The sequence below is a fragment of the Nycticebus coucang genome, chromosome 10 (genome assembly GCF_027406575.1).
Source record: "Nycticebus coucang isolate mNycCou1 chromosome 10, mNycCou1.pri, whole genome shotgun sequence".
Taxonomy (NCBI): domain Eukaryota; kingdom Metazoa; phylum Chordata; class Mammalia; order Primates; family Lorisidae; genus Nycticebus; species Nycticebus coucang.
In genome coordinates, this window is record NC_069789.1 from 28,672,189 (window position 1) to 28,699,485 (window position 27,297).

The 27,297-nt window shown below is 39.2% G+C and overlaps 1 protein-coding gene across 1 annotated transcript in view; it reads left to right on the top strand.

The window, feature by feature from the left end:
* DNAH14 (dynein axonemal heavy chain 14) overlaps window positions 1–27,297 on the top strand; it is an 862,921-nt gene that overhangs the window by 706,023 nt on the left and 129,601 nt on the right. Inside the window, 2 exon segments of the mRNA XM_053607548.1 lie at window positions 39–160; window positions 21,268–21,512. Of these exon segments, the coding sequence (XP_053463523.1) occupies window positions 39–160; window positions 21,268–21,512 (367 nt within the window).

Consider the following 27,297-nt stretch of genomic DNA (forward strand, 5'->3'; position numbering starts at 1 on the left):
AAGGTGATTGTTCTTGTTTTCTTTATTGTGTTTTTCAGAATCTGCTGGAAACATTAACTCCTGGTTTAAAGGCAATTTTGAAGAAGGATGTCTATCAGAAAAGAGGACAATATATCATAAAGATTGATGATTCTGAGGTTGAATACAATCCCAAATTTAGGTGATGTCTCTTATAGTTAAAAAATTGAATCAAATGCCCATGTTGTTTAAGATAAATAATGTTGAAGTTCTTTTATTTCAGTACTGATAAGCTTCTAGAGGAAAAAGTGAGATTGCATTTGAAATATTCTTTTAGGTTTTGTGTTAACAGTTGCACTCATCAATATATATAATAGAGTACAGATGTTTATCAATTCACTCCAAACCAACACTTCTCAAACTGTGATGAAATCTGCAGATTCCATAAAGATTCTTCAGAAGCTATGCAGGGAGAGTAACAAGCAGGAAGCCTGGCCCTATTGATCCTGAGGAGCTCTATTTGATCTGTTTGCCTAAAATTTTGTTTGGGAAAGAAAAGTTTCTGCTGCCTTAGATAAAAACAAAATCCATAGTTAATATCTAGAGCAAAAAGATATTTTGCCTAGGGAGGTAAAAATATTGTACCCATGTTCCCAGCAGTAGTGCACTCCAGGAAACAAGCTCCTACTAGCCAACTTAAAGCAGCTTATAGTCAAATTTGATTACCACAAAAATGTGATTCCTAGGAAATAAGATATTTGAGTTGTTCTTCATGTGCATTCTCTCTTTGTAGGTAAAGCAACAGGAAAGTCGTTTCATAATCAAAAGATTGCCAATAGAATAGCAAGTAATCAGCAAGGGAAATTAGAAGACTAACAAATCTCAAACCTAGTGAATTAACTTCTTCACAGGAATTCTAACAGGCTGACCCTTTACCAAGTGATAATGACTCCTTTTTGTTATCATTGTTGTTAATGACAATAAATTTATTGGGAAAAAAGTCAGGGGATTGGAGTAAAATTTCCATCATCAAACCAAGACTGGCTATGGATATATGAGTTTGGCAGAAATCAATGAAAGTGTTCTATGAGAATCTAACTGGCTACTTGGAATTTACAATAACAAGTACTGATATTTTATTATTATTTGTAAATTTTCACTATACATTCTTTTTTTTCTTCCTGTTTTATTTTAATAGGGTTACAAGATAAAAGTTGAATTCAATTACAAGTATATATTGTATAGTGGTGGAGTCTGGGCTTTTGGTGTACCTGCCACCCAAGTAGTATACATCATACCCCATCGGTCATTTTTAATCCTTCACTCCCTCCCACCCGCCTCCCTTGTGAGTCTCCAGTGACTTATACCACCACTCCATGTGCCCTTCTGTAGCCATAGTTTAGCTCCCAATAACTAAGTGAAAACATGAGGCATTTGTTTTTCTGTTCCCAAGTTGCTTCACTTATGATAATGGCCTCCAGTTCCATACAAGTTGCTGCAAAAAATATTTTATGGAATTCTTTGATTCTGTATCTATGTGATTATAAATTGTCCTGCCATAAACATACAAGTACAGGTATCTTTTTATATATCAATTCTTCTTTTCCTCTGGATAGATAACACAGTAGTAGGATTATAGGAAGGAATGGTAGATCTACTTTGAGTTCTTTGAGAAAATCTCCATACTGATCTCCAAAAAGGTTGTACTAATTTACATTCCCACCAATAGTGTACAGATGTTCCCTTTGCACTATATCTATGCCAACATCTACTGTTCTTTTTTTTACTTCAGGTTATTGTGAGAGTACAAACAACCAGGTCACAATTTTTGAATTTGCTAGGTAGAGTCTGTCTTGTAGTTGTGTCCCACACCCAAAAAGTGTGCCATACTTTGTGCCCTTTAAGTGGAAACACATCAATTTCCCCTCCCCCTCTTGTCACTATTCCTCCTCCCCCAACTTGCATGGAATTAGGTTTTTCTCCTATGTGAGCATGTGTAAGATTATCTACTGGTTTCATAATAAAATTGAGTACATTGGATACTTGCTTTTCCATTCTTGATACTTGCTTTTACTTGCTAAAATTAAGTACATTGGATACTTGCGTTTCCATTTTTGTGATACTTTACTAAAAACAATGTGTTTCAACTCCATCTACATTAATACAAAAGATGTAAAGTCACCAGTTTTTCATACAGTTGAATAGTACTCAATGGCATACACATACCACAGCTTATTAATCCATTCCTGAGTTGATGGGTGTTTAGGTTGTTTCCACATCTTGAATATTGTAAATTGAGCTGTGATAAACATTCTAGTGCATATGTCTTGATGATAAAATAATTTTTTTTCTAGTAGTGGGATTGCAGGGTCAAATGGGAGGTTTAATTTGAGTTCTTTGAGGACTCTGCAGAGTTCCTTCTAAAGTGGCTGTATTCGGCAGGAAGAGAGGGTCTACTGTGAGAGAGAAACAATCACTACAATATGCGGAGGGCGGTGGCCTGACACCCAATTCAGACTTTTGTGGGCGGGGCACTAACACCTGATTTGAACATTTGCAGTGGGGGCTGATGCCCTGTTAGCACTTTCACAGGAGTGGGGGTATTGACACCTGGTTCGGACTTTCAAGTGCAGCCACTGATGCCCTGGGCTGACTTTCATGGGTGGGGTGATGATGCCTGGTTTAGATTTTCAAAAGCAGAGCCACTGACACCCCATTGGGACTTTCCAGGGCAGGCTGCTAATTCCTGGTTCATATTTTCAAGGGCAGAATTGCTGATGTCGGTTTGGACTTTCTAGAGCTGGGCACTGCTCAGACTTTCAAGGGTGAAGCTGCTGATGTCTTTTTTCTGACAGAGGCCAGACATCTTTCCTGAATTAGTGGCTCACCATGTTCTATCCCCTTGGGTTTGCTGGATGGACTGTCTATGGATTTCTACCATCAGGTCATTGGATACCCTTTGAACTCTACCTGTTGAGCAGTGATTGTATTGTCTGTATCAAACTTATTAGAACTCTTGATCTGGGTAAGATTAGGGTAAAGGTGGCTGATTTCAGAACCGAAACAGCTTGCGCTCTCTCACTAAGCAGGTCTTCAGGCTATAGCTCTGAAAGGGACCTTTGTAAGGCTATAGGGGAAAAGCCACAATCCCAAGCCCCAGCTTATTGGTTAAGTAATTAATGTTACTTCCTAGGGCCCCCAATCCAATCTTACCCTACCATTTTTAATTGCCAAGTTGCAGAAAACACTCAGAGGGTGGAACCAATGGAAGAACTCTGGCAACATGAATAATCAGAGTAGATCAATTCCCCCAAAAAATGACAAAGGAGATAAAACATAAGATGCCATTCATAGACAAATGGCTGAAATGTCAGAAATAGAATTCAGAATATGGACGGCAAGTAAGATAAATAGAATGTAGGAAAAGATGGAAATAGAAATCCAAAGAGTAGTTCAAAAGTTGTCTCAAGAAATCGATGATTCAAACACAAAATCACCAAGGATATGGACATAATGAGAAAAGAGATAGCAGAGCTCAATGAAATGAGAAAGTCATTTGAGGAGCAGCTTCATAATACAGTAGAATCCCTAAGTAACAGAGTTGAGCAGGTAGAAGAAAGGATCTCAGAAATTGAAGACAAAACTTTGAACAATCCTAAATGCTCAAAGAGGCAGAGAAGTGGAGAGCAAAAACTGACCATTCCCTGAGAGAGTTGTGGGACCACTCCAAAGGAGCAAACATTTGTCTTGTAAGAATTCCTGAAGGAGAAGAGGATGGTCTTAAAGGCGCAGATGCTCCACTCCAAGATATAATGGAGGAGAATTTTCCAAGCATGGCAAGAAATACAGAAATTCAGATAGTAGACAGTTTCAGAACCCCAGCAAGACTCAACCCAAATAAAGCATCTCCTAGACACATTGTAATTAACTTTGCCAAAGTTAATATTAATATGAAGGAGAAAATTCTGCAAGCATCCAGACATAAGAAAAGCATTGTCTACAAAGGAAGACTATTGGAATGACTGCAAAGCTCTCAGTCGAAAATGTTCAAGCCAGAAAAGGATGATCATCAACCTTCAATCTCCTAAAACAAAACAACTTTCAGCCTCAGATCCTATACCCAGCTAAACTGAGTTTCATTTGTGATGGAGAAATAAAATACTTTACTCACATACACGTGTTGAGGAAATTTACTATAACTAACCCAGCTGGCCAGGATATTCTCAGACCCATTTTCCATAATGACCAGCACAATAGTCTACTACAAAAGTAAACTCACCCAGAATTTATTGAACAAATCTTAACTTCCACAATGGTGAAAGGATTAAAAATATGCACTGGACCTTTGAAAAACATGACAACAAAAAACTACTAGCCTATCAATTCTCTATTACTGTTTAAATTCTGTTTAATCGTTTAAATTCTCCTATAAAGAGGCACAGGTTGACTGACTGGATACTAAAACTCAGGCCAGGTATCTGTTGCATACAAGAGACTCATCTTACCTCAAAGAATAAAAAAGACTCAAGGTGAAGGGATGGACATCTATAATACAGGCAAATGGATTTGCAGACACAATAGGTTTTAAACCAATGAAGATAAGGAAAGATAAGGATGGCACTACATATTTCTCAAGGGAAACACTCAACATGAAGAGATTTCAATAATTTACTTTAGGTGCCCTGCCAGAAGGCTCCACAATTTATAAAGCAAATCCTAACAGATATAAACAACTTGATATCTTTTTGCACTATAATATTTGGAGATTTTAACACCTTTGTGGCAGTTCTGGATACATCTTCCAAGAAGAAACTAAACAAAGAATAGGCTTAAACTTGACCCTAGAACAAATGGACTTAACAGACATCTACAGCACATTTTATGTTGTTTAAACTGAATATACATTCTTCTCATAACCCACAGATCATCTTCCAAAATTGATCATACCTTAAGACACAAATCTAACCTCAGAAAATTTAAAAGAATAGATATTATTACTTGTATCTTCTTGGACCATCATGGAATAAAAGTTGAACTCAAAAGCAACAGAAATCATATTCAAACAAAGTCATGAAAACTAAATAACCTTATGCTGAACGATAACTGGATAAAAGATGAGATTAAGAAGGAAATCACCAAATTTTTGGAACAAAATGATAATGAAGACACAAATGATCAAAACCTGTGGGATAAGCCGGGCGTTGTGGCAGGCGCCTGTAGTCCCAGCTGTTCAGGAGGCTGAGGCAAGAGAATCGCGTAAGCCCAAGAGTTAGAGGTTGCTGTGAGCCATGTGACGCCACGGCACTCTACCCGAGGGTGGTACAGTAAGACTCTGTCTCTTAAAAAAAAAAAAAAAAAAAAACCTGTGGGATACTGCAAAGGCAGTACTCAGACGAAAATTTATAGGCTTGGAAGCCCTCATCAAGAAAACAGAAAGAGAGGAAGTCAACAACATAATGGGTCATGTTAAACAACTTGAAAAGGAAGAACGTTCCAACCCCAACCCGAGCAGAAGAAATGAAATAACCAAAATTAGATCAGAATTAAATATAATTGAAAACAAAAGAATTATTCATAAGATTAATGAAACAAAAACTTAGTTTTTTGAAAATATTAACAAAATTGATAAATCTTTGACTAGCATAACCAGAAACAGAAAAGTAAAATCTCTAATATTGTCAATCAGAAACAATAAAGGGGAAATAACAACAGATACCACAGAAATTCAAAAAAGTCCTAAATGACTACCACAGGAGTATGAAAATCTGGAAGGAATGGACCAATAACTGGAAGTACATCACCTTCCTAGACTGAGCCACAAAGAATTAGAATAGACCTATATCAAGCATTGAAATAGCATCAACTATATGAAATCTCCCAAGAAAGAAAAATCCGGGATCAGATGGCTTCAAATCAGAATTCTACCAAACCTTTAAAGAGGTACATTACATAACCTTTTCCAAAACAGAAAAAGAAGACCAATATCATTAATTAATATCAATTCAAAAATATTCAATAAGATCCTAGCAAACGGGGGAAGGAGACAAGATGGCTGACTGAAGCCAGCTTTCCACAGAGGTTCTCATCCAGAAGGAGAATTAAAGGACAGAAATTTAGCAAGTAACCTGGCAGATTAGAGCTGTGGCAAGAGAGAAGGTTCAAGAACGCACATCAACCCTGCTGAGGTGAGCTGCGACCCCAAGGATACAAATGAAAGGTACAAAATTTATCACCAAGTGGACAGGAATCCCCCATAAACAAACTCGACTCGGAGTACGCCATAAACAAACGAGCAGAGTTCAAAAGTCCTCCCATTACACTCCACACAAGAGACCCTCTAAAAACCTGGACCTACTTCCCCTAGTAGGGTGCCATGGCACTCTCGTGCCAGGCATAAAACTGTGTAAAACTATATATATTCTCTACATGCAATTCTGAGCTCCCAGCACTCCCCTCCACTCTCACTCTGAGGTCTGGAGGCCTCTCCCCCCAGAGTCCAGATTCTTGGGGGTTTTCTCCAGAGGTGTGGACAGGGCCTGAACTGCTGCTGGCCAGTGCTGATTCTGTGGCATGGGAGTGAGGAGAAGACAGTCAGCTGAGAGGGAACCACACAGGAGCAGTGGTGTCCCAAGGCGCAGAGCAGCAGCCGTTTTGGCAATAATAGGGCTCACCCCTGGATATTCTGGAGTCACATCCCCAGCTCTCTGGGCAACCAGAAGAGGCCAGGCATCTTCTCAGGTGCTAACCACTGGCAGAACAGATCTGGGATGGAAATGCAGGCCCTGTGATTAAAAAGTTTGCTTGAGGCGGTACCGGCCTGGGTGGAGCACGGAGACTAGAAAATGCACACACAGTGCTGGCTGACTCCCAGGGTGGGGCTGACCCAGATGGACCACTTTACTGAGTGTAAGATGCACCCAGCCCCCAGGGGATCATCAGCCTAGACAAAGGAGGGCAGGAGGCTAGAACTGACAGCTAACGATGCTGTGAATACAAACCTGCAGGAGCAAAGACAGGGCCTGAGGCACAGGTTCTGTGAACCCAAAACAGCTACTCTTCTGCAGGGGAATTTAGCCAGGACAGAAACAAATTCCACAAAGTTGTTCTTTTCTGTCAGTAACATCAATCAGGGGCAGGGCTGGAACTGATTGAACAGCCCAGCCTTCATCAAGCACCCAAGGTTGTAAGGCCTCACCTCCCCCTGCCAAATAGTGGCACAGAGCAGCAGCCTGGCTGAGGAGACATAGATTTCCTTGTGATTTGGGCAGGTGCAAACCCCTGGAGTATCTGCTCATTGGAGGCAACTAGGTCACAGCCTTGCAAGGTTATCAGTGACTGGGGGTGAAAGAGGAGTAAGGTGGGGAAGGAGGCATCAACCTTCCCAGACTAATCTATTTGCTGGGTGGGTCCTCCTGACCTCATGGAGCACCAGAGCAAGTCATATTTGAGTTATCAGCAGACCCCTGCGATCTAGTTGCCAGAGACCTTTTAAACTCTCCCACCTGAGACAGGTGCTGACTGAGACAATTGATTTGGACCTTTTGAACTAAGCCAATTGCCTGAGGACTATCCAAGTGGTGCCCTGGGTGTGGGGTTGTAGGAAGGTTTGATTTTCCTTTTCCAATTGTTGCCTGTGGGGGTGACTTAATTCCTAGTATTTCTCCACAGCTGAGACTTCAATCCAGAGTAACTGTTTCACTAGGGTCGGACAGAGACCAGCAGAAAACAAGACAGAGCCACTTAGCCACACCACACCAAGCAGGTCCCAGTTACTCAGGCCACAGCACTGTACAGGTCCTCAGCAAAGCTCCAGGGGAAAGATACAGACACCAGTCCCAGCTTTTGGGCAAAGGGCTGCTTAATCACTACTCCTGGAGCCCCGAACCCAACTTTTCTTTATCCACTCACTTAGTCAAATGGTGTAAAATAATCATGAGGCAGAATTAGCAAAAAAAAACTCCGGTAACATAAAAAAACAGAGTAGGTCAACCCCCGCCCCACAAGGAAAGATATGACAGGTGTAAGTGAAGATCCCATTCATAAACAGATGGCTGAGAACTCAAAAATCGTATTCAGAACTTGAATTGCAAACAAGATTAATAGAATGGAGGAAAATTGGAATTAGAAATTCGAGGAGCAATTCAAAAGTTGGAATTAGAAATTCGAGGAGAAATTCAAAAGTTGTCTCAAGAATTCAACAAATTTAAAGACAAAACCACCAAAGACATTGACACATCGAAGCAAGAATTTGCAGCCCTCAAAGATCTGAAAAATACAGTAGAATCCCTCAGTAACAGAGTGGAGCAAGCAGAAGAAAGGATTTCTGACATTGAAGACAAAGCTTTTGAATGCTCCCAAACTCTCAAAAAGGAAGAGAAATGTGGAGCAAAACCGGATCATTCTCTCAGAGAGCTCTGAAATGATTCGAAGAAGGCTAACATCTTCCTCATTGGAATCCCTGAAAGCAATGAAGTAGCTTTGCAAGGCCCATAGGCTCTTCTCCATGAAATTATGAAAGAGAATTTTCCAGACATGCCAAGAGATTCTGAAATTCAGATAGGAGATAGTTTCAGAACCACAGCCGACTCAATGCAAATAAGATATCCCCCAGGCACATCATAAATAACTTCACTAAAGTTAATATGAAGGAGAAAATTCTGAAAGCACCCAGACATAAGAAAATCATTACCTACAAAGGGAAGAATATTAGAATGACTTCAGATCTCTCTGCTGAAACTTTTCAAGCCATAAGAGGGTGGTGATCGACTTTTAATGTCCTAAAACAGCATAACTTTCAACCCCAGATCCTGTATCCAGCTAAAACTGAGTTTCATTTATGATGGAGAAAATGAATACTTTAATTACATTCACATGTAGAAGAAATTTGCCATAACCAAACCAGCTCTTCAGGATATTCTCAGACCTATCCTCCATAATGACCAGCCCAATTCTCTACCACAAAAGTAAACTCACTCAGAAACTTTTGATCAAATTCCAACTTCCACAGTGGCAAAAGCATTAAAAATGTCCACTAGACTTTTGAAAAACTCAATACACAAAATTTTACCAGACTGATCAATATTCCCCATTAATGTGAATGGCTTAAACTGTCCTCTAAAGGGCACAGGTTGGATGACTGGATACAAAAACTCAGGCCAGATATCTGCTGCCTACAAGAATCTCATCTTACCTTAAGAGATAAATATAGACTCAGGGTGAAAAGAAGGTTGTCCATATTTCAGGCAAATGGAAATCAGAAAAAAGCAGGTGTTGCAATTCTATTTGCAAATACAATAGGCTTTAAACCAACAAAAGTAAGGAAGGATAAGAATGGTCACTTCATATTTCTTAAGGGTAATACTCAATGTGATGAGATTTCAATTATTAATATTTATGCACCCAACCAAAATGCGCCTCAATTTATAAGAGAACCTCCAACAAACATGAGCAACTTGATTGCCTCCAGCTCCATAATAGTTGGTTATTTCAACACTCCTTTGGCAGTGTTGGATCGATCCTCCAAGAAGAAGCTCAGCAAAGATATTTTAGATTTAAACCTAACCATCCAACATTTGGATTTAACAGACATCTACAGAACATTTCATCCCAACAAAACTGAATACACATACATCTCATCAGCCACAGAACATACTCCAAAATCGATCACAACTTAGATCACAAGTCTAACCTCAGTAAATTTAAAGGAATAGAAATTATTCCTTGCATCTTCTTGGACCACCATGGAATAAAAGTCAAACTCAGTAACAGGAATCAGCATACTCATGCAAAAACATGGAAGTTAAATAACCTTATGCTGAATGAGAGCTGGGTCATAGATGAGATTAAGAAGGAAATTGCCAAATTTTTGGAACAAAATGACAATGAAGTCACAAATTATCAGAACCTCTGGGATACCGCAAAGGCAGTCCTAAGAGGGAAATTTATAGCACTGCAAGCCTTCCTCAAGAGAACGGAAAGACAGGAAGTTAAAAACTTAATGGGACATCTCAAGCAACTGGAAAAGGAAGAACATTCCAACCCCAAAGGTTGGGGATGGAACATTGGAATGTTGGAACGTTCCAACATTCCAACCAGTAGAAGAAAGAAAATAACCAAAGTTAGAGCAGAATTAAATGAAATTGAAAACAAAAGAATTATACAATGGATCAATAAATCAAAAAGTTGGTTTTTTGAAAAAGTCAATAAAATAGATAAACGTTTGGCTAACCTAACCAGGAAAAGAAGAGTAAAATCTCTAATTTCATCAATCAGAAATGACAAAGACGAAACAACACACACCTCAGAAATTAAAAAAAAGAATCCTTAATGAATATTACAGGAAACTTTATTCTCAGAAATATGAAAATCTGAAGGAAATTGACCAATACTTGGAAGCATATCACCTTCCAAGACTTAGCCAGAATCAAGTGGAAATGTTGAACATGCCTATATCAAGTTCTGAAATAGCATCAACCATACAAAATCTAAGAAGAAAAGCCCGTGACCAGATAACTTCAAGTCAGAATTCTACCAAGCCTTTAAAGAGGAACTAGTACCTACGTTACTCAACCTGTTCCAGAATATAGAGAAAGAAGGAATACTACCCAACATGTTCTATGAAGAAAACATCACCCTGATCCCCAAACCAGGAAAAGACCCAACAAGAAAAAAAATTATAGACCAATATAACTAATGAATATTGATGCAAAAATATTCAACAAGATCCTAGCAAACAGAATCCAGCAACACATCAAAAAATTATACATGATGACCAAGTCGGTTTTATCCCAGGGTCTCAAGGCTGGTTCAATATACATAAATCTATAAAAATGATTCAGCACATAAACAAATTAAAAAACAAAGACCATATGATTCTCTCAATTGATGCAGAAAAAGCTTCTGATAATATCCCACATCTGTTCAATATCAGAACACGTAAGAAAATTGGTATAGAAGGGACATTTCTTAAACTGATAGAGGCCATCTACAGCAAACCCACAGCCAATATAGTATTGAATGGAGTTAAATTGAAATCATTTCCACTCAGATCACAAACCAGACAAGGTTGCCCATTGTCTCCACTGCTCTTTAACATTGTAATGGAAGTTTTAGCCACCATAATTAGGGAAGAAAAGGCAATCAGGGGTATCCATATAGGGTCAGAAGAGATCAAACTTTCACTCTTCACAGATGATATGACTGTATATCTGGAAAACATCAGGGTTTCTACTACAAAACTCTTAGAAGTGATCAAAGAATATCGTGGCATCTCAGGTTACAAAATCAACATTCATAAATCGGTAGCCTTTATATATACCAACAATATTCAAGCTGAAAAAAACAGTTAAGGACTCAATTCCATTCACAGTAGTGCCAAAGAAGATGAAATATTTGTGTGTTTATCCAACAAAGGACATGAAATACCTCTATAAAGAGAACTAGGAAACTCTAAGAAAAGAAATAGCTGAAAATGTTGCATGCTCATGGCTGGGAAGAATCAACATTATTAAAATGTCCATACTACCCAAAGCAATATACAACTTTAATGCAATCCCTATTAAAGCTCCACTGTCATACTTTAAGGACCTTGAAAAAATAATATTTCATTTTATATGGAATCATAAAAACCTCAAATAGCCAAGACATTACTCAGAAATAAAAATGAAGCAGGAGGAATCACGCTACCAGACCTCAGACTATACTATAAATCAATAGTGATCAAAACAGCAAGGTATTGGTACACAAACAGAGAGGTAGATGTACGGAACAGAATAGAGAACCAAGAGATGAACCCAGCTACTTACTATTATTTGATCTTTGACAAGTCAATTAAAAACATTCAGTGGGGAAAAGATTCCCTATTTAACAAATAGTGCTGGGTGAACTGGCTAGAAACCTGTAGAAGACTGAAACTGGACCCACACCTTTCACCATTAACTAAGATAGACTCTCACTGGATTATAGATTTAAACTTAAGACATGAAACTATAAAAATACTAGAAGAAAGTGCAGGGAAAACTCTTGAAGAAATCGGTCTGGCAAATATTTTATGAGGAGGACCCCCCGGGCAATTGAAGCAGCTTCAAAAATACACTACTGGGACCTGATCAAACTAAAAAGGTTTCTGCACAGCCAAAAACACAGTAAGTAAAGCAAGCAAACAGCCCTCAGAATGGGAGAAGATATTTGCAGGTTATGTCTCTGACAAAGGTTTAATAACCAGAATCCACAGAGAACTCAAACGTATTAGCAAGAAAATAACAAGTGATCCCATTGCAGGCTGAAGAAGACAGGAGCACAGCCTACAGACATATGAAAAAATGCTCATCATCTTTAATCATCAGAGAAATGCAAATCAAAACTACTTTGAGATATTATCTAACTCCCATAAGATTAGCCCATATCACAAAATCCCAAGACCAGAGATGCTGGTGTGGATGTGGAGAAAAGGGAACACTTCTACACTGCTGGTGGGAATGCAAATTAATACATTCCTTTTGGAAAGATGTTTAGAGAACACTTAGATATCTAAAACTAGACCTGCCATTCAATCCTATAATTCTTCTACTAGGTATATACCCAGAAGACCAAAAATCACATAATAACAAAGATATTTGTACCAGAATGTTTATTGCAGCCCAATTCATAATTGCTAAGTCATGGAAAAAGCCCAAGTGCCCGTCAATCCACGAATGGATTAATAAATTGTGGTATATGTACACCATGGAATATTATGCAGCCTTAAAGAAAGATGGAGACTTTACCTCTTTCATGTTTACATGGATGGAGCTGGAACATATTCTTCTTAGTAAAGTATCTCAAGAATGGAAGGAAAAGTGTCCAATGTACTCAGCCCTACTACGAAACTAATTTGGGGCTCTCACATGAAAGCTATAACCCAGTTACAACCTAACAATAGGGGGAAGTGGGAAAGGGAGGAGGGGTGGAGGGAGGGGGATCAGTGGGATCACACCTGTGGTGCATCTTACAGGGGTATTTGCGAAACTTGGTAAATGTAGAATGTAAATGTTTTGGCACAGTAACTGAGATAACGCCGGAAAGGCTATGTTAACCATTGTGATAAAAATGTGTCAAATGGTCTATGAAGCGAGTGTATGATGCCCCATGATCATATCAATGTATACAGTTATGATTTAATAAAAAATAAATAAATAAGTAAAATAATTTAACAACAAATACATTTGCACCAGAATGTTTATTGCAGCCCCATTCATAATTGCCAAGTCATGGAAGCAGCCCAAATATCCATCATCCATGAATGGACTAACAAATTTGGTATAAAAAAAAAAAAAAAAAAAAACCAGTATATGTATACCATAGAATAGTATGCAGCCGAGAAGAGGATGGAGACTTTACATCTTTTACATTTACCTGGATGGAACTTAAACATATTCCTTTTAGTAAAGTATCTCAAGAATGGGGGGGCAGTATCCAATGTACTCAATACTATTATGAAACCAATATACAATCACTTACACATTTATATGAATGATAAAACACAACTATAATCTACAAAGTAGGGGGGGAGAGGAGACAGAAGGAAAGGGAGGAGGGTTGGTGGGAGGAGGAAGGATATTTGGTGGGACCTAACATATTGGGCACTATGCAATGGCACATTTCAGAACTACTAAGAGTAGAGTATAAATGTCTTACCACAATAAATAAGTCAGATGATGGTAATGTTAATCATTTTGAAGTAAGCATTACACATTGTATATCGAATCAGCATATTGTACCCCATAAATGTACACAGTTATGATTTAATAAAAATAAATAAATAATAAGAATATAAATAAAAATAAAGAGGCTGTATTAGTTTGCAGTACCACCAATAGTGCAAAAGAGTTCCCCAGTCCAATCCCCCACCAACATCTACAACTTTCAGACTTTGTGATGTGGGCTGTTCTCACCGGGGTTAAGTGTTATCTCAGGGTGGTTTTGATTTGTGTTTCTCTGATGATTAGGGACTATGAGCATTTTTTCACATGTTTGTTAGGCATTCATCTGTCCTCAGATAAAGTTCTGTTCATGTCTCTTGCCCAGTGACAGATGGGATTGTTTGCTCTTTCTTTGTTGATTAATTTGAGTTCTCTATAGATCTTAGTTATCAAGCCTTTTTCAGATTCATAGCATGCAAATATCTTTTCCCATTCAGAAGGTTGTCTGTTTGCTTCAATTATTGTGTCCTTAGCTGTGCAGAAGCTTTTCAGTTTAATTAAGTTCCATTTGTTTATTTTTGTTGTTGCAATTGTCATGGAAGTCTTCTCTTTTTATTATTATTAAATCATAGCTATGTACATTAATGTGATCATGGGGCACCATACCCTGGTTTCATAGACCGTTTGACACATTTTCATCACACTGGTTATCATAGCCTTCTTGGCATTTTCTTAGTTATTGTGCTAAGACATTTACATTCCACATTTACTAAGTTTCACATATAAACTCTTTCCCCAGGCCAACATCCTCAAGAGTTTTTCCTACACTTTCTTCTAGGATTTTTATCATTTTATTTCTTAAATTGAAATCTTTTAAAAATCTTAAGTCAATTTCCATAAGTGGTGAAAGTTGCAGGTCCAGTTTTAGTCTTTTGCAGGTTGTTATCCAGTTTTCCCAGCACCGCTTATTGAATCGGGGTTCTTTTCCCCATTATAAGTTTTTTGTTTGATTTATCAAAGATCAGATAGCTATAAGAGATTAGTTTCATCTCTTGGTTTTCTATTCAGTTCCATTTGTCTATATCTCTATTTTTGTGTCAATATCATGCTGTTTTGATCACTGTGGACTTGTAATATAACCTAAAGACTGATGGGTGATGCCTCCAGTATTGTTTTTATTACTAAAAATTGCCGTAGCTATATGGGTTTTTTTCTGGTTCCATACAAAACAAGGAACCATTTTTTCTAGTTCTATAAGATATGATGCTGGTTTGACATCATACTTTGATGGGGATTGCATTGAATCTGTAGATTGCTTTGGGTAGCATAGACAAGAGCATGATATGTTCTTACATTTGTTAATGTCATCAGCTAATTCTTTTCTTAGGGTTTCATAATTATCTTTGTAGAATTCCTTCACTTCTTTTGTTAGGCATTTCATTTTCTTTGAAGCTACTGTGAAGGGAATTACATCTTTGTTAGTGTCGTGATTTGGCTGTTATTGGCATGTACAAAGGCTACTGTAGCCTCATTGTTGTTCCAATAATTTAATAATTTCTTTTATCTCTTCCTTAACCTAGTCATCATTTAGCATAAGGTTAATTTGCATGCTTTTGTGTGGGAATTAAAATTTTTTTTGGAGTTGAATTCCACCTTTATTGCCTTGTGATCTGAGATGATGCAAGGTATAATTTCAATTCTTTTAATTTTGTTGAGGTTTGATTTGTGACCTAGGACATGATCTATTTTGGAGTATGTTCCATGAGCTGGTAAGAGGAACATATATTCCTTAACTTTGGGATGGTATGTTTTGTACATGTCCATTAAGCCCATTTGTTCTAAGGTCACATTTAAGTCCCTTGTATCTTTGTTTAGTTACTGTTTAGATTATCTGTCCAGTTCAACCAGCAGGGTGTTAAAATCCCCAGCTATTATGACGTTATATTGCTCAGATCAATCAATGTCTGTTTCATAAATCTGGGTGCATTTAAGTCAGGCACATAAAGATTTAGAATTGAAATGTCCCCTTTATGTATAGTTCCCTTGACCAGTATAGAGTGACCATCTTGTCTTTCTTAAGTTTAGTTGTTTTAAATCCACTTGTATCTAAAAATAAGATTGCAACCCCTCTTTGAGTTTCCATTTGCCTGGAATATTGTTTTCCAACCCTTTACCTTGAGTCTTGTTTTGTCTTTCAGGTTAGGTGCGTTTCCTGGAGACAGTATATGGACGGCTTATGCTTTTTTATCCAATCAGCCAGCCTGTGCCTCTTCAGTGCAGAATTCAAGCCATTAATATTTATTAAGAGAATTGATAAGTGTGATAGAGTTCTCTTCATCTTATTTTGTGAAAGTCTGTTGCTTAGTTTTAACCTTTGTGCCATTGTGGAAGCTAGAATTTGTTCTTTAGTTTGCGGGTGTTTGGTTTGCTGGTGGTCCATTGTGATGGTCAATGTGGAAAATTGGTCTAATTATTGCCTGTAGAGCTGGTCTTGTTGTGGTGAATTTCCTCAATGTTTGCATATCAATAAACCATTTGATTTCTTCATCAGCTTTGAAGCATAGTTTAGCAGGATACAGAATTCTGGGCTGAAAATCATTTTGTTTAAGAAGATTAAAGGTAGCTGACCATTCTCTTCTCACTTGGAAAGTTTCAGCTGAGAAGTCTGCTGTCATCCTGATGAATCTGCCCCTGTAGGTGAATTGTCATTTACTCCTGGCTGCTTGCAGAATTCTATCTTTTGTCTTGACTTTGCACAGGTTCATTACAATGTGTCTTGGAGATGCTCTATTTGTGTTGCAATGACCTGGAGTTCAGTATCCCTCTAAAAGGAGTGTCTTGGCTCAGTGCCTGTAGCACAGTGGTTATGGTGCCAGCCACATACACCAAAGGTGGCAGGTTTGAACCCAGCCAAAGCCAGCTAAACAACAATGACAACTGCAACAACAAAAATAGCCGGGCATTGTGGCTGGCACCCATAGTCCCAGGTACATGAGAGGCTGAGGCAAGAGAATTGCTTCAGCCCAAGAGTTTGAGGTTGCTGTGAGCTGTGATGCCACAGCTCTCTACTAAGGGTGACATAGTGAGACTCTGTCTCAAAAAAATAAAAAATAATAATAAATAAAAGGAGTGTCTTGAAGTCTTTAGCGATACTTGGGATACTACAGTAGGGCTTCCATTCCTTTGAGGTATTCTTCTTCTACTTCAAGAATACCTATAATTCATATGGTTAAATACTTCATAATTCTCTCAGTGAATAGTCTGCTTTCTCTCTCTTCTTTTCTGCCTCTTTAACTGCTTGGGTTAGTTAAAGAGCTTTATCCTTGATCTCTGAGATTTTTCTTTTCCATGATCTAATCTGTTATTGATGCTATCTGCTGCTTCTTTAAGTTCCCTGATTGACTCCTTTAAGTCCTTAAGCTCTGCCATAGCCTTTCTATATTCTTCATATCTTTTGTCCATTTTTTGGTTCCTTTATTCTACTTTCCCATCAATTCACTGTATTGTTTTTGCCACTCATATTTTAAATTCCCTTTCTTAAAAAAAAAAATAAAATGTAAATTCCCTTTTTGTCATTTCCATTAATCCTTTATAGGTGGAATCCTGTGCAGTAGCTACCTCATGATCCCTGGGGTGGGCGAGGAGTGTTCTATTCTGGTTTTTCACATTACCAGAATTTTTTTTTTTTTTTTTTTTGTAGAGAAGAGTCTCACTTTATTACCCTTGGTAGAGTGCCATGGCATCACACAATTCACAGCAACCTCCAGTTCTTAGGCTTAGGCAATTCTCTTGCTTTGGCCTCCCCAGTAGCTGGGACTACAGGCGCCTGCCACAATGCCTGGCTATTTTTTTGTTGCAGTTCGGCTGGGCCATGTTTCAACTCACCACCCTCAGTATATGGGGCTGGCACACTACTCACTGAGCCACAGGTGCCAGTTTCTTCTCTTGTGTGCTTTCTACTTGTTCACTGGCTTCCCCCTCTTTTTCCTTCTCACTACCTCCTTCACTTTAAATTACCTTGTCTCAGAGCTTAGGTGTTCCAGTGCCCTTTTGGTATAAGGCCAAAAGGCAGGTAATGGTAAAGAATGAAAAGGGAGAAATAAAATAAAAAAATAAAGAGTAAAAAGAAAAGAAGAGAGGTGGAAGGAAAGAATGAATAAAAAGGGCAGAAAAAGGATAGTAAGACAGAGAGAGACCAACAGGAGAAATAGTGGTGTTAGCCAGAGTGTTTTAACCACACCCACAGCTCTAGGACTTTGGAAGACCCAGCAGATTGAGTCCCTGGAAGGCAAGTGCTCCTTACCAGCTTGGGCAAAAGAAAGACCCTATCTCTGCCAAATACAGAAAGAAATCAGCAGTATATCAGAATGCAAACATACCAATAACTTCTTTCCAAAGCCCAAAGCTAGAAAGACACCCAAGATCATGAGCTTGTGGCTTCCTTGAGCCAGCCCAATGTTTGTTTGGACCCCTCAGCCAGACCAATGCTGTGACTCCCTAACTCTCAGAGAAGAGAAAAATAAAAAATAATAATAATAGACTTTTTAAAGTAAAAATATAATTGTATAACATAAAGAGAAAAAGAAAGGTGCCTTTGCTATCCTATAAGAAATGTATGTGAGAAAGCTGAGAAAAGTAGAAAAATCTCTACCAAAAGAGAGAAATTAAAAAAGAAGAAGAAAAGGGGCTGTCAAACTATAACAAAAAGGGAGAAGCCTTTGCTATGGAACAAAGTAAAATTTTAAAATAAAACCATAACCAAAAAAAAAGAGGGGAAAAAAAGAAAATCTAAAGAAAAATTATTGAGAAAAGAAATAAAAAATGTAAAACAATATGCATGTGTTGCAATATATTTCTTGGACACCAGGTGGTGCTGTGGTAGTAGGATACAGAGAATACATGTTGGATTTACTGTGCATGTGTTTTCTTGAACAGTAGGCCACTGGCTAAATGAAAGGAGATCTGATCTTGTCTTCCTGACTTCTTGGCCCTCAATCCGGGCCTGTTAGTTTCCTCAAAATTCAGTCCCTGGGATCCTAAAGCTCTTGCCAGACTTCCCAGGAAGGCCATAAGTGTTCCCTGACAACAAAGCAGCCCACCTTGGGGGTGTAGACCACTCAGTTCACCCCAAGGTTGGCCACTCATATTTAGCAGAAACAGCCATGCACTAGGACCCCACAGACTGTTCTTCCCACACCCATGGCCTTCCCACAAGGGTACCACCCTGCCAGCAGTGGGGAAACCACCCAGCCTGGTGTTCAACCCCAGCCTCCAGATGCTGATTGAGTCTAACTCACTTCTCTAGCAAGCAGCCCAGTTCAAAATCAAAATATGACAAGACCGCCCTTTCCGATCCCCAGACCTCTGTGGGAGAGTTGGCCAACTGGCCAGCTTCTGCCCCTACAAAGCACCTATCTTCTGCATTGGTTTTCCTCAGCTCCAGACCTCTTTGTTGGCTCCTGAAGTCTCCTGCTGTTTCACTGTGCCCCCAGAGCGATCTTGCTGTGCAGATTCTCCCTGCCAGAGGTGGCTGAAGTCCACTTTCACCTACCTCACCATGAGTAGACAGCAAGGAGATGTCTCTAGTTCACCATCTTGCTCTGTCCCATCTACCATTTTTTTATTTTTAATAATGACCATTCTAATTGAAGATGGTATCTCATTATGGTTTTAATCTGCATTTACCTGATGATTAGTGATGTTGAGCGTGTTTTTCACATGTTTGTTAGGCATTTCTCTATCTCCTTTCAAAAAATGCCTGTTTGTGTCATCCCCACTTTTGAATAGAATTGTTTTGTTTTTCTTGCTGAGTTGTTTGAGTTGGTTGTGGATTCCCAGATTCTCAGTCTATTTACTCCTATGCTTTTTTTTTTTTTTTTTGCTATGCAGAAGATTTTTGTTTAATCAAATCTCGTTAATTTAACTTCCTCTTTTATAATTTGGATGCCCTGTATTGATTTTTCTTGCCTGATTACTCTAATTAGGATTTCTAATAGTATGATGTTGAGTAGAAGTGGTAAATCTTAAATATGTTGGTCAGTGTGTCTTCTCCACTGTACAGAGCTGCAGAGTCTCTCACTAAATTCTTACTCCCTAAAATTTTTTCTTCCAGTCCCCTTCCTGCTGTTTATAGGACATTTTCCAAAGTATGGTCCTCAAACTAACATTTCTGAGGACTTAATAGTTGTCACTCAAAATCAAAGGGGGAGATCTCATGGTTTATAAAAGCAGTAGGTTAAATAATGGTAAATGGGATCTTTCCTATAAGACCTAAAAAACTCTTTCATTCACTGAACCCTCTTCAGTGTTGTATAGGATATACTTTGGAAAACACTGCATGAGTCCATTCTTTTTTCTCGCTGGATATGATATGGTTGATTAAGCAACAACTCTAGAAATGTTACGGAAATTACATTTTCCTGAATTGACAACCTGGTCCCTGTGTTAGAAATGTGTGGTGGAAGGTATTATTTTAAGAGGATAGACTTTAATGACTGACCCCACTCTGTCACTTTCTCACTTTTAGTGATATGGGCAACTTATTTAACCTTTCTGAGCTTGAATTTCACCCTTCATAAAGTGGGATGAAGAATTCTCCCTGCTGGGCGGCGCCTGTAGCTCAGTGGGTAGGGTGCTAGCCCCATATACGGAGGGTGGCAGGTTCAAACCTGGCCTCGGCCAAACTGCAACAAAAAAATAGCCAGGTATTGTGGCAGGCACCTGTAGTCCCAGCTACTCAGGAGGCTGAGGCAAGAGAATTACTTAAGCCCAGGAGCTGGAGGTTGCTGTGAGCTGTGTGGCTGTGTGATGCCACAGCACTCTACTGAGGGTGATAAAATGAGACTCTATCTCTACAAAAAAAAAAAAGAATTCTCCCTGCTTTATTAATCTGACCACTCCTCACTTTGACTCCCAATGGCACCAACCTGCTCCAAGCCACCATTAGCTCTCACATGTTAACTAGCCTCCCCGCCTCCATCTTGTTCCCCTCTCCTCTGCCCAGGCTTGTCTCATAATAGCCCCTACAGAGGTCCAATTTAAAAAGATTACATCACTCCTCTCCTCAAGTTCCTCTATTGACTTCTCACTCACTCAGGATAAAAACCAGTCTTTACAATGACACAGTGGCAAATCAAAAGTTCTATTTGGCTTTTTTTTTTTATTCTATCTTTATTTGTAAACCAAATACAATGGCTTGGCCATAATGTATGATTGTATTTTTTAATTTGTAAGTAGAAAATGTATTCAGATAGTGTAATATATGAGAACCTACTTTGTGTACAAAGCTGAGTAACACTAAAAATTAATCTTGTTGACCAGAATGAGCAAGAGCGAGACCCTGTCTCTACTAAAAATAGAAAAACCACTCAGGCAATGTGGTAGATGCCTGTAATCCCAGCTACTCATGAGGCTGAGGCAATAGACTTGCTCAAACCCAGGAGTTTGAGGTTTCTGTGAGCTACAACACCATGGCACCCTATCCAGGGCAACAGAGTGAGACTCTGCCTCAAAAAAATTAAACTTGTTTACTTTCAGGAAAGATATTATATTTTTTGCCTTCTTAAATGAACTGGTTTTATTTTTTTTCTCTGTATGTTCCTTGAATAACTGATGTCTTTCTCACGTTTAGGTTATATTTGTCTACAGATATAGACAACCCCCATTTTCTTCCATCAGTTTATAACTTTGTTACTATAATCAATTTTGCGGTAACATTCCAAGGTTTGCAAGATCAACTCTTATCTACTGTAGTAACTCATGAAGTTCCTCATTTAGAAGAACAGCGTTCCCAATTATTGGAGAATATTTCCCATGATACTGTAATTCTTAATGAACTGGAGGAAAAAACATTAAGTTTACTGCAGAAAACACAAGGTAAGTCAAGATATTTAATGATATTGAGAGACCTCTGTGAAAGGCAGAATGAAAAGTGATAAGCATCGCATTCTGAATTGGTACCAAAAACACCAGATCTCCATTTCCACCGGATAACTAATGAATATAGGTGAACCACCCCATTTCTAAGCTTAAACACTGTGAAATATGATGTTCCTCACTTTCCACCTTCACTTTAGTTCATTATTTCTTTGTACATGGCCACCATATAATCAATGTTAAGTTGTAAGGCAAAACTTACTAAGGTTGGTTATTTCTCTGTTAGGGTTTATGCCCACACTTCAGGCACCTGACATCTGTAACGTGTCTCAAGTTAGATTATAGAAACTGAAAGATTAGGTTTCCCCCAAGTATTAAAAACCAAAAGATCTTTCAAAAGGGAATGATGACTTTTACATATCTCACTGAAGTATGCTGTTTATTCAAATAGTTAAAGAATGTTTTCCTTTTCACCACAAGAGATATCTAAGAAACCATTGTCCAGTTTCTTAGACAAGGGAGTGTAAGAAGACTGAGGGAAGGTTCCTCTTTTTTTATTTTTCTCAAAAATCAGCACCATTGTGAGAAACCATGGTCTTTACAGGAACTAAACTTAAATTCTTGAGTCACACTAGTGTATGTCCCTAACTCAGTTGTGGCAGTATACAGTTTATCTAACAATGGACTGCCTTTCTGTTTTATCTTGTGACTCACTGGAAATTTAAATTTTCTCAAATACTTTGGTTCTCATTTAAGGGGATATATAGATATCATCTATAACGTTTATCACTTTTTTTCTTTCTTTTTAAAACAAACCCAGTGGGTACCACCACAGATTTACTGAATCTGAACTTTGACAAAAGGAACCCTGGCTTGTATTTATTTTTGAAGCTCGCTACATAATTATAATGTTCACTACTGATTAAATATCATTTGTCTAATCTAAAGGTTCATAGTCTGGGGTGCAAGCTCAATATTACCAAACACTTTAGTAAAATGAAAACTAGGTTTTAAAAAAAGGCAAAAATTTACCAATAGCACTAAATAAAATATAATTTGTGAAAAGGAAAGAAACAGAAAGTTTTGATAGAGTATGAAATAGACATTCCCCAGAAGTAATTTTGGCCATTTTAAAACATGAAGAAAAAAAAAACAAGAATTAAAAATAAAACAAACAAATACTACTTGATGATGAAATCACAAAATAAGCAATCAAAATCAGAAATCTGAGTGCAATCACCTCTTATTTCATGCAGAGAAGTCAACCTATGATATTTAAAATTAAAATGTGTATTATCATTTTTAAAAATAAAGATTCAGGTTGGTCTGAAAGGCTGAAGTGGAGATTGGATGGGCCTTCCACTGGTGATAGAGATGGGTGTTGCTCTTGCTCTCCAACTCTGGAGCTAAGCAATCCACTGGCCTCAGCATCCCAGAGTGCTAGAAAACTCTCACCAGCTTCTTCTGGCCAAGGATAAGACATCCTCTAGAGCTCATTGTGGTGGTTTGCAAATGCGTGGAGATTGCAAAAGAATCTCTCATGGTTTTTAAAATCTCCTCCATCATAGCGCTTGAGGCTGGAAGTTGTGGTGTCTCCACGTTGGAAGTTTGAGTTTGGAGCTCCAGCCTGGATGATGGACGTTGTTTGCAATGACACACCCATGACACCACTAGAGACCTTAAGAAGCTGATTGCAGCCCAAACTGGCACCCGTTGGAACAAGATTGTTCTTAAGGAAGTGGTAAACGATTTTTAAGGACCACATGTCTCTAGGGGACATCATCCCATGATGGGATGAACTTGGAGCTTTATTACCAACAGAGCAGACTTCCTTCTCCTGCTCTACTGTTCTTTCCTCCCACACTGGTATGGAGGCTTGTTTTTAAAAACTCACATTAGAAAGGAGTCACCAACAGCCAGGAGGGAATATGTCCAAGTTATTGTGACGACTGGAATACATATCTCACCCAGGACTCTCCATCTATGAGAAAGACGCACTGCAGTGGGAGGAAGCACAAGGAGAATGTGAAGGACTAACTACTATCAGAAATGGATGGAAGAGCAGGCCCAGAGCCTGATTGACAAAACAACAGCTGCATTTCAACAAGGAAAAGTACCTCCTACTCCATTCTCTGCTCCTCCTCCTGCAGGGAGATGATTCCACTTCCCCCCAATCTTCCGGATCCTCCTCATCCTGGGATGATGCCACTGGGACCTGGTCCTGGAATGAGGCCACCCATGGGAGGTCACATGTCAATGATGCCTGGGCCCCCCATGATGAGACCTCCTGCTTTCCCGTATTGGTGCCCACTGGTCCTGGAATGACAGATAAGGGTAAACGGAGTTTTCTGTGTGTCAGTTTCATATGACTTGCTCTGTCTCACCAGGAGATCTTGGTGCTGTGACTCTGGGTGTTTTCTGAATAGCATGGTAAGGAAGACTTGCTCCTCCTTCCTATCAAAGGGAGAATAGTTTTGAAGGGAAGAAGTAAACCCCCAAAAGGGGAAGTTTTCATTTGTATTGTGAAATGTGAAAATAAAACTGTTAAGTATTTTAATTTAAAAATACAATACAATGCAATCAAAACTTTAATGTGGAAGTCACCAGAAGTGAGGCTGTGCAAGTAGTGAAACCTGCTGGGTGGGAGCCTGCGAGGTGCTGTAGGCTGGTGGGCTGATGGGGTGGCAGATGAGGAGGAAGACCCTGCTTTTGAGGAAGAAAATGAAGAAATCAGAGGAGGTGCAGAAGATGGACAGGGTAAAAGACAGAGACTTTTTTTCTGAAGAATTGAGATGTATGATGTATGGCTTTGGAGATGAAAAGAATCCTTCTACTAAGTCAGTAGATCTTCTTGAAGAATAGCTCCTCTTGAAGAATATCTACTTTGATAGAGTTCATTACTGAAATGAACTGTCTATTGGCAGACAAGGTCAAGTACAAATTGAAGATATCATCTTCTTGATTCAAAAGGACCCCAGGAAGTTTGCTAGGGTTAAAGATTTGTTTATTATGAATGAAGAATTGAAATGGGCTAGAAAAGCATTTCATGAAATAAACTATAGATCTATACATCTATACATCTTTTGTAGTTTCTGAAACTCCATTATGTTCTAGGGAAACCATATGTAAGAATTGTTATATTTTCTACAGTAAGGTCCTGATATCTACCTATGTAAATGAAAAGTAGAGAAAACAAGTTTTCTGCCTTTATTTTCATGGCTTTGATTTTTATAGTGACATTGGATTAATTGCCTGCCTTTATATGACCATATTTGAATTACTTATTGACTTTTTTCAAAAAAAATTGTTTTTATTAAATCATAGCTGTGTACATTAATGCAGTCATGGGGTACAATGTGCTGGTTTATATACAATTTGAAATATTTGTCTTTTTTTTTTTTTTGAGATAGAGCCTCAAGGTGTCGCCCTCGGTAGTGGCATCACAGCTCACAGCAACCTCCAACTCCTGGGCTCAAAGGACTCTCCTGCCTCCACCTCCCAAGTAGCTGGGACTACAGGCACCCGCCACAACACCCAGCTATTTTTTGGTTGCAGCTGTCATTGTTGCTTGGTGGGCCTGGGCTGGATTCAAACCCGCCAGCTCAGGTGTATGTGGCTAGCACCTTAGCTGCTTGAGCCATAGACACAGAGCCCAATTTGGAATATTTTCACCAAACTGATTAACATAGCCTGCACAGCCAAAATTTTTCTTTTTTAAAGTGCAAGAAAGGCTAATGGATTTTAATATAACAGAATCCATAAAGTCTACCGATACCATTTTGGAGTCTACATTGTAAGTAAGCAACTAACATTTTAAAAACCACCTCTTCTCAAGTTTTTTACTAGGGCTCTATTTTTTTTTTTACTTTTTTTTTTTAATTGTTGGGGATTCATTGAGGGTACACTATACTTACTGAGTTTTAATGACCACACATAAGTTAAACCACTTTTCAAACCATGCAGTTATTTCTGTTAACCATGGATGAAATATTAATAGTGTTTATGTGTTAAGCATATTTGTGCCATTGTGAGCTACGCTGTAGCTGTTTAATATATGAAATCTAAATGGCATCTGTGAAAACTTAAATATGTGCTTTATGTATTCTGAAGTTTTTATATGAAAGTAATCTGAGAGATTATTGTAGTGAACATTTTTTGTGTTACATTTGAAGGGATGATATAGGAAAAGACCGGTTTTTTTGGTATAGATGTTTACCTATTTTAAAAGTTGAGGGAAGGGATTAAAGATGGCAGCCGAGTAACAGCTTCACTGCAACTGGGAACAGCCAGTCTGGGGAGACAAGACTCCAAGCATCTCTGGCCAGTGGGATCTGCCTATAATCATCCCTTTGAGGATACAGGGAGCCAGCAAGGGACTTCTGGATCCCAAGAGGAGGACAAAAACAGTGGAAAACTGGCAAGTGGTTGCGTGTGTTCAATCAACCTAATCACGCCGGCAACCGTAAATACAAGCAGCAGTGAGACTGCAAACCAGAAAGGCCTTACCTGTGAACTGTTTTGGTGTTCTTGGACTTGGCACTCAGTTGAACTGCCTTGGGGAGAACTTGAGCAAGAGTGTGGAGAACTTTGGGCATTTTCTGGGGCCCCAGACTGAGCCACTGAGCTGGGCGCAGGAAGCCATTGTGAAAGAACTGCCCCGGCAAGCTCTGCCCTCAGAGTCTCAGACCAAGGATTTGGCAGGTCAAAGTAACCTACTGACTGAGCAGCCTAAAGGCAAGGACTGAGCTGCCTTACAGCCTTAATCCTTAGGGGCACAGTGAGACAGTTTTGGCACACTGGAGCATTGCGCTGTTGCCCTGGGTAGAGTGCCATGAAGTCACAGCTCATAGCAACCTCAAACTCCTGGGCTTGGCGCCGCCCAGACCTCCATAAGAGCTGTGCAGTGACCCCCGACCGGTGACCCACACCCACCAGGCCTCCAGATTCCCTGACCAGGAACTGCAGGAGCCACACAACCCTGCATCCTCCCTGCTATGTCCTCTCAGCTTCCACACTAGCCCATTCATCTGGACAGGGACTCTTGTAGCTGCGTGTGCTTTGGAGCCCTCCCTGCCTCTGCACAGAGCTCTTCTCCTGGCCAGAGACTGCTGGAGCCATGGGCTTTCTGTGCCAAAGTCAGTGGGCGCCTGGCACTCCCAGAACCATGCGCACCACCCCCAGACCTGTTGCTGGATCCAGGTGTGTCACACACTAGAGCTGCTTCTGCAACCAGAACTCCCTAGCTAGAGCAGCCCCAGAGGAACTAGACAGGGTCACTCCCTACAAAGATCCAGCAACAATAGCGTGATCCCGCTGGGGTCTAATCTTGGACAGCCACCTCCCCAACTCTGAGGACAGCCAGAGGCAACGGTGAAAAACAAACATGAGGTGAAATCAACAGAAAAACTCTGGCAATATGAATAATCAGAGGAGATCAACTCCACCAAGGATCAATGGGGGAGAAACACCACAAGACCCCATGCACAAACAAATAGCTGAGATGTCAGAAATTGAATTCAGGATCTGGATAGCAGATAAGATCGAATTAGAATTCCAAAAGTTATCTCAAGAATTCAATGGATTCAAAGACCAAATGACCAAAGATTTCAACACATTGAGACAAGAAGTTGCATCCCTCAAAGATCTGAGAAACACAGTAGAATCCCTCAGTAACAGAAGGGAGCAAGCAGAAGAAAGGACTTATGACACTGAAGACAAAGCTTTGGAATGCTCCCAAACCCTCAAAGAAGAAGAGAAATGGAGAGCAAAAACAGACCACTCTCTA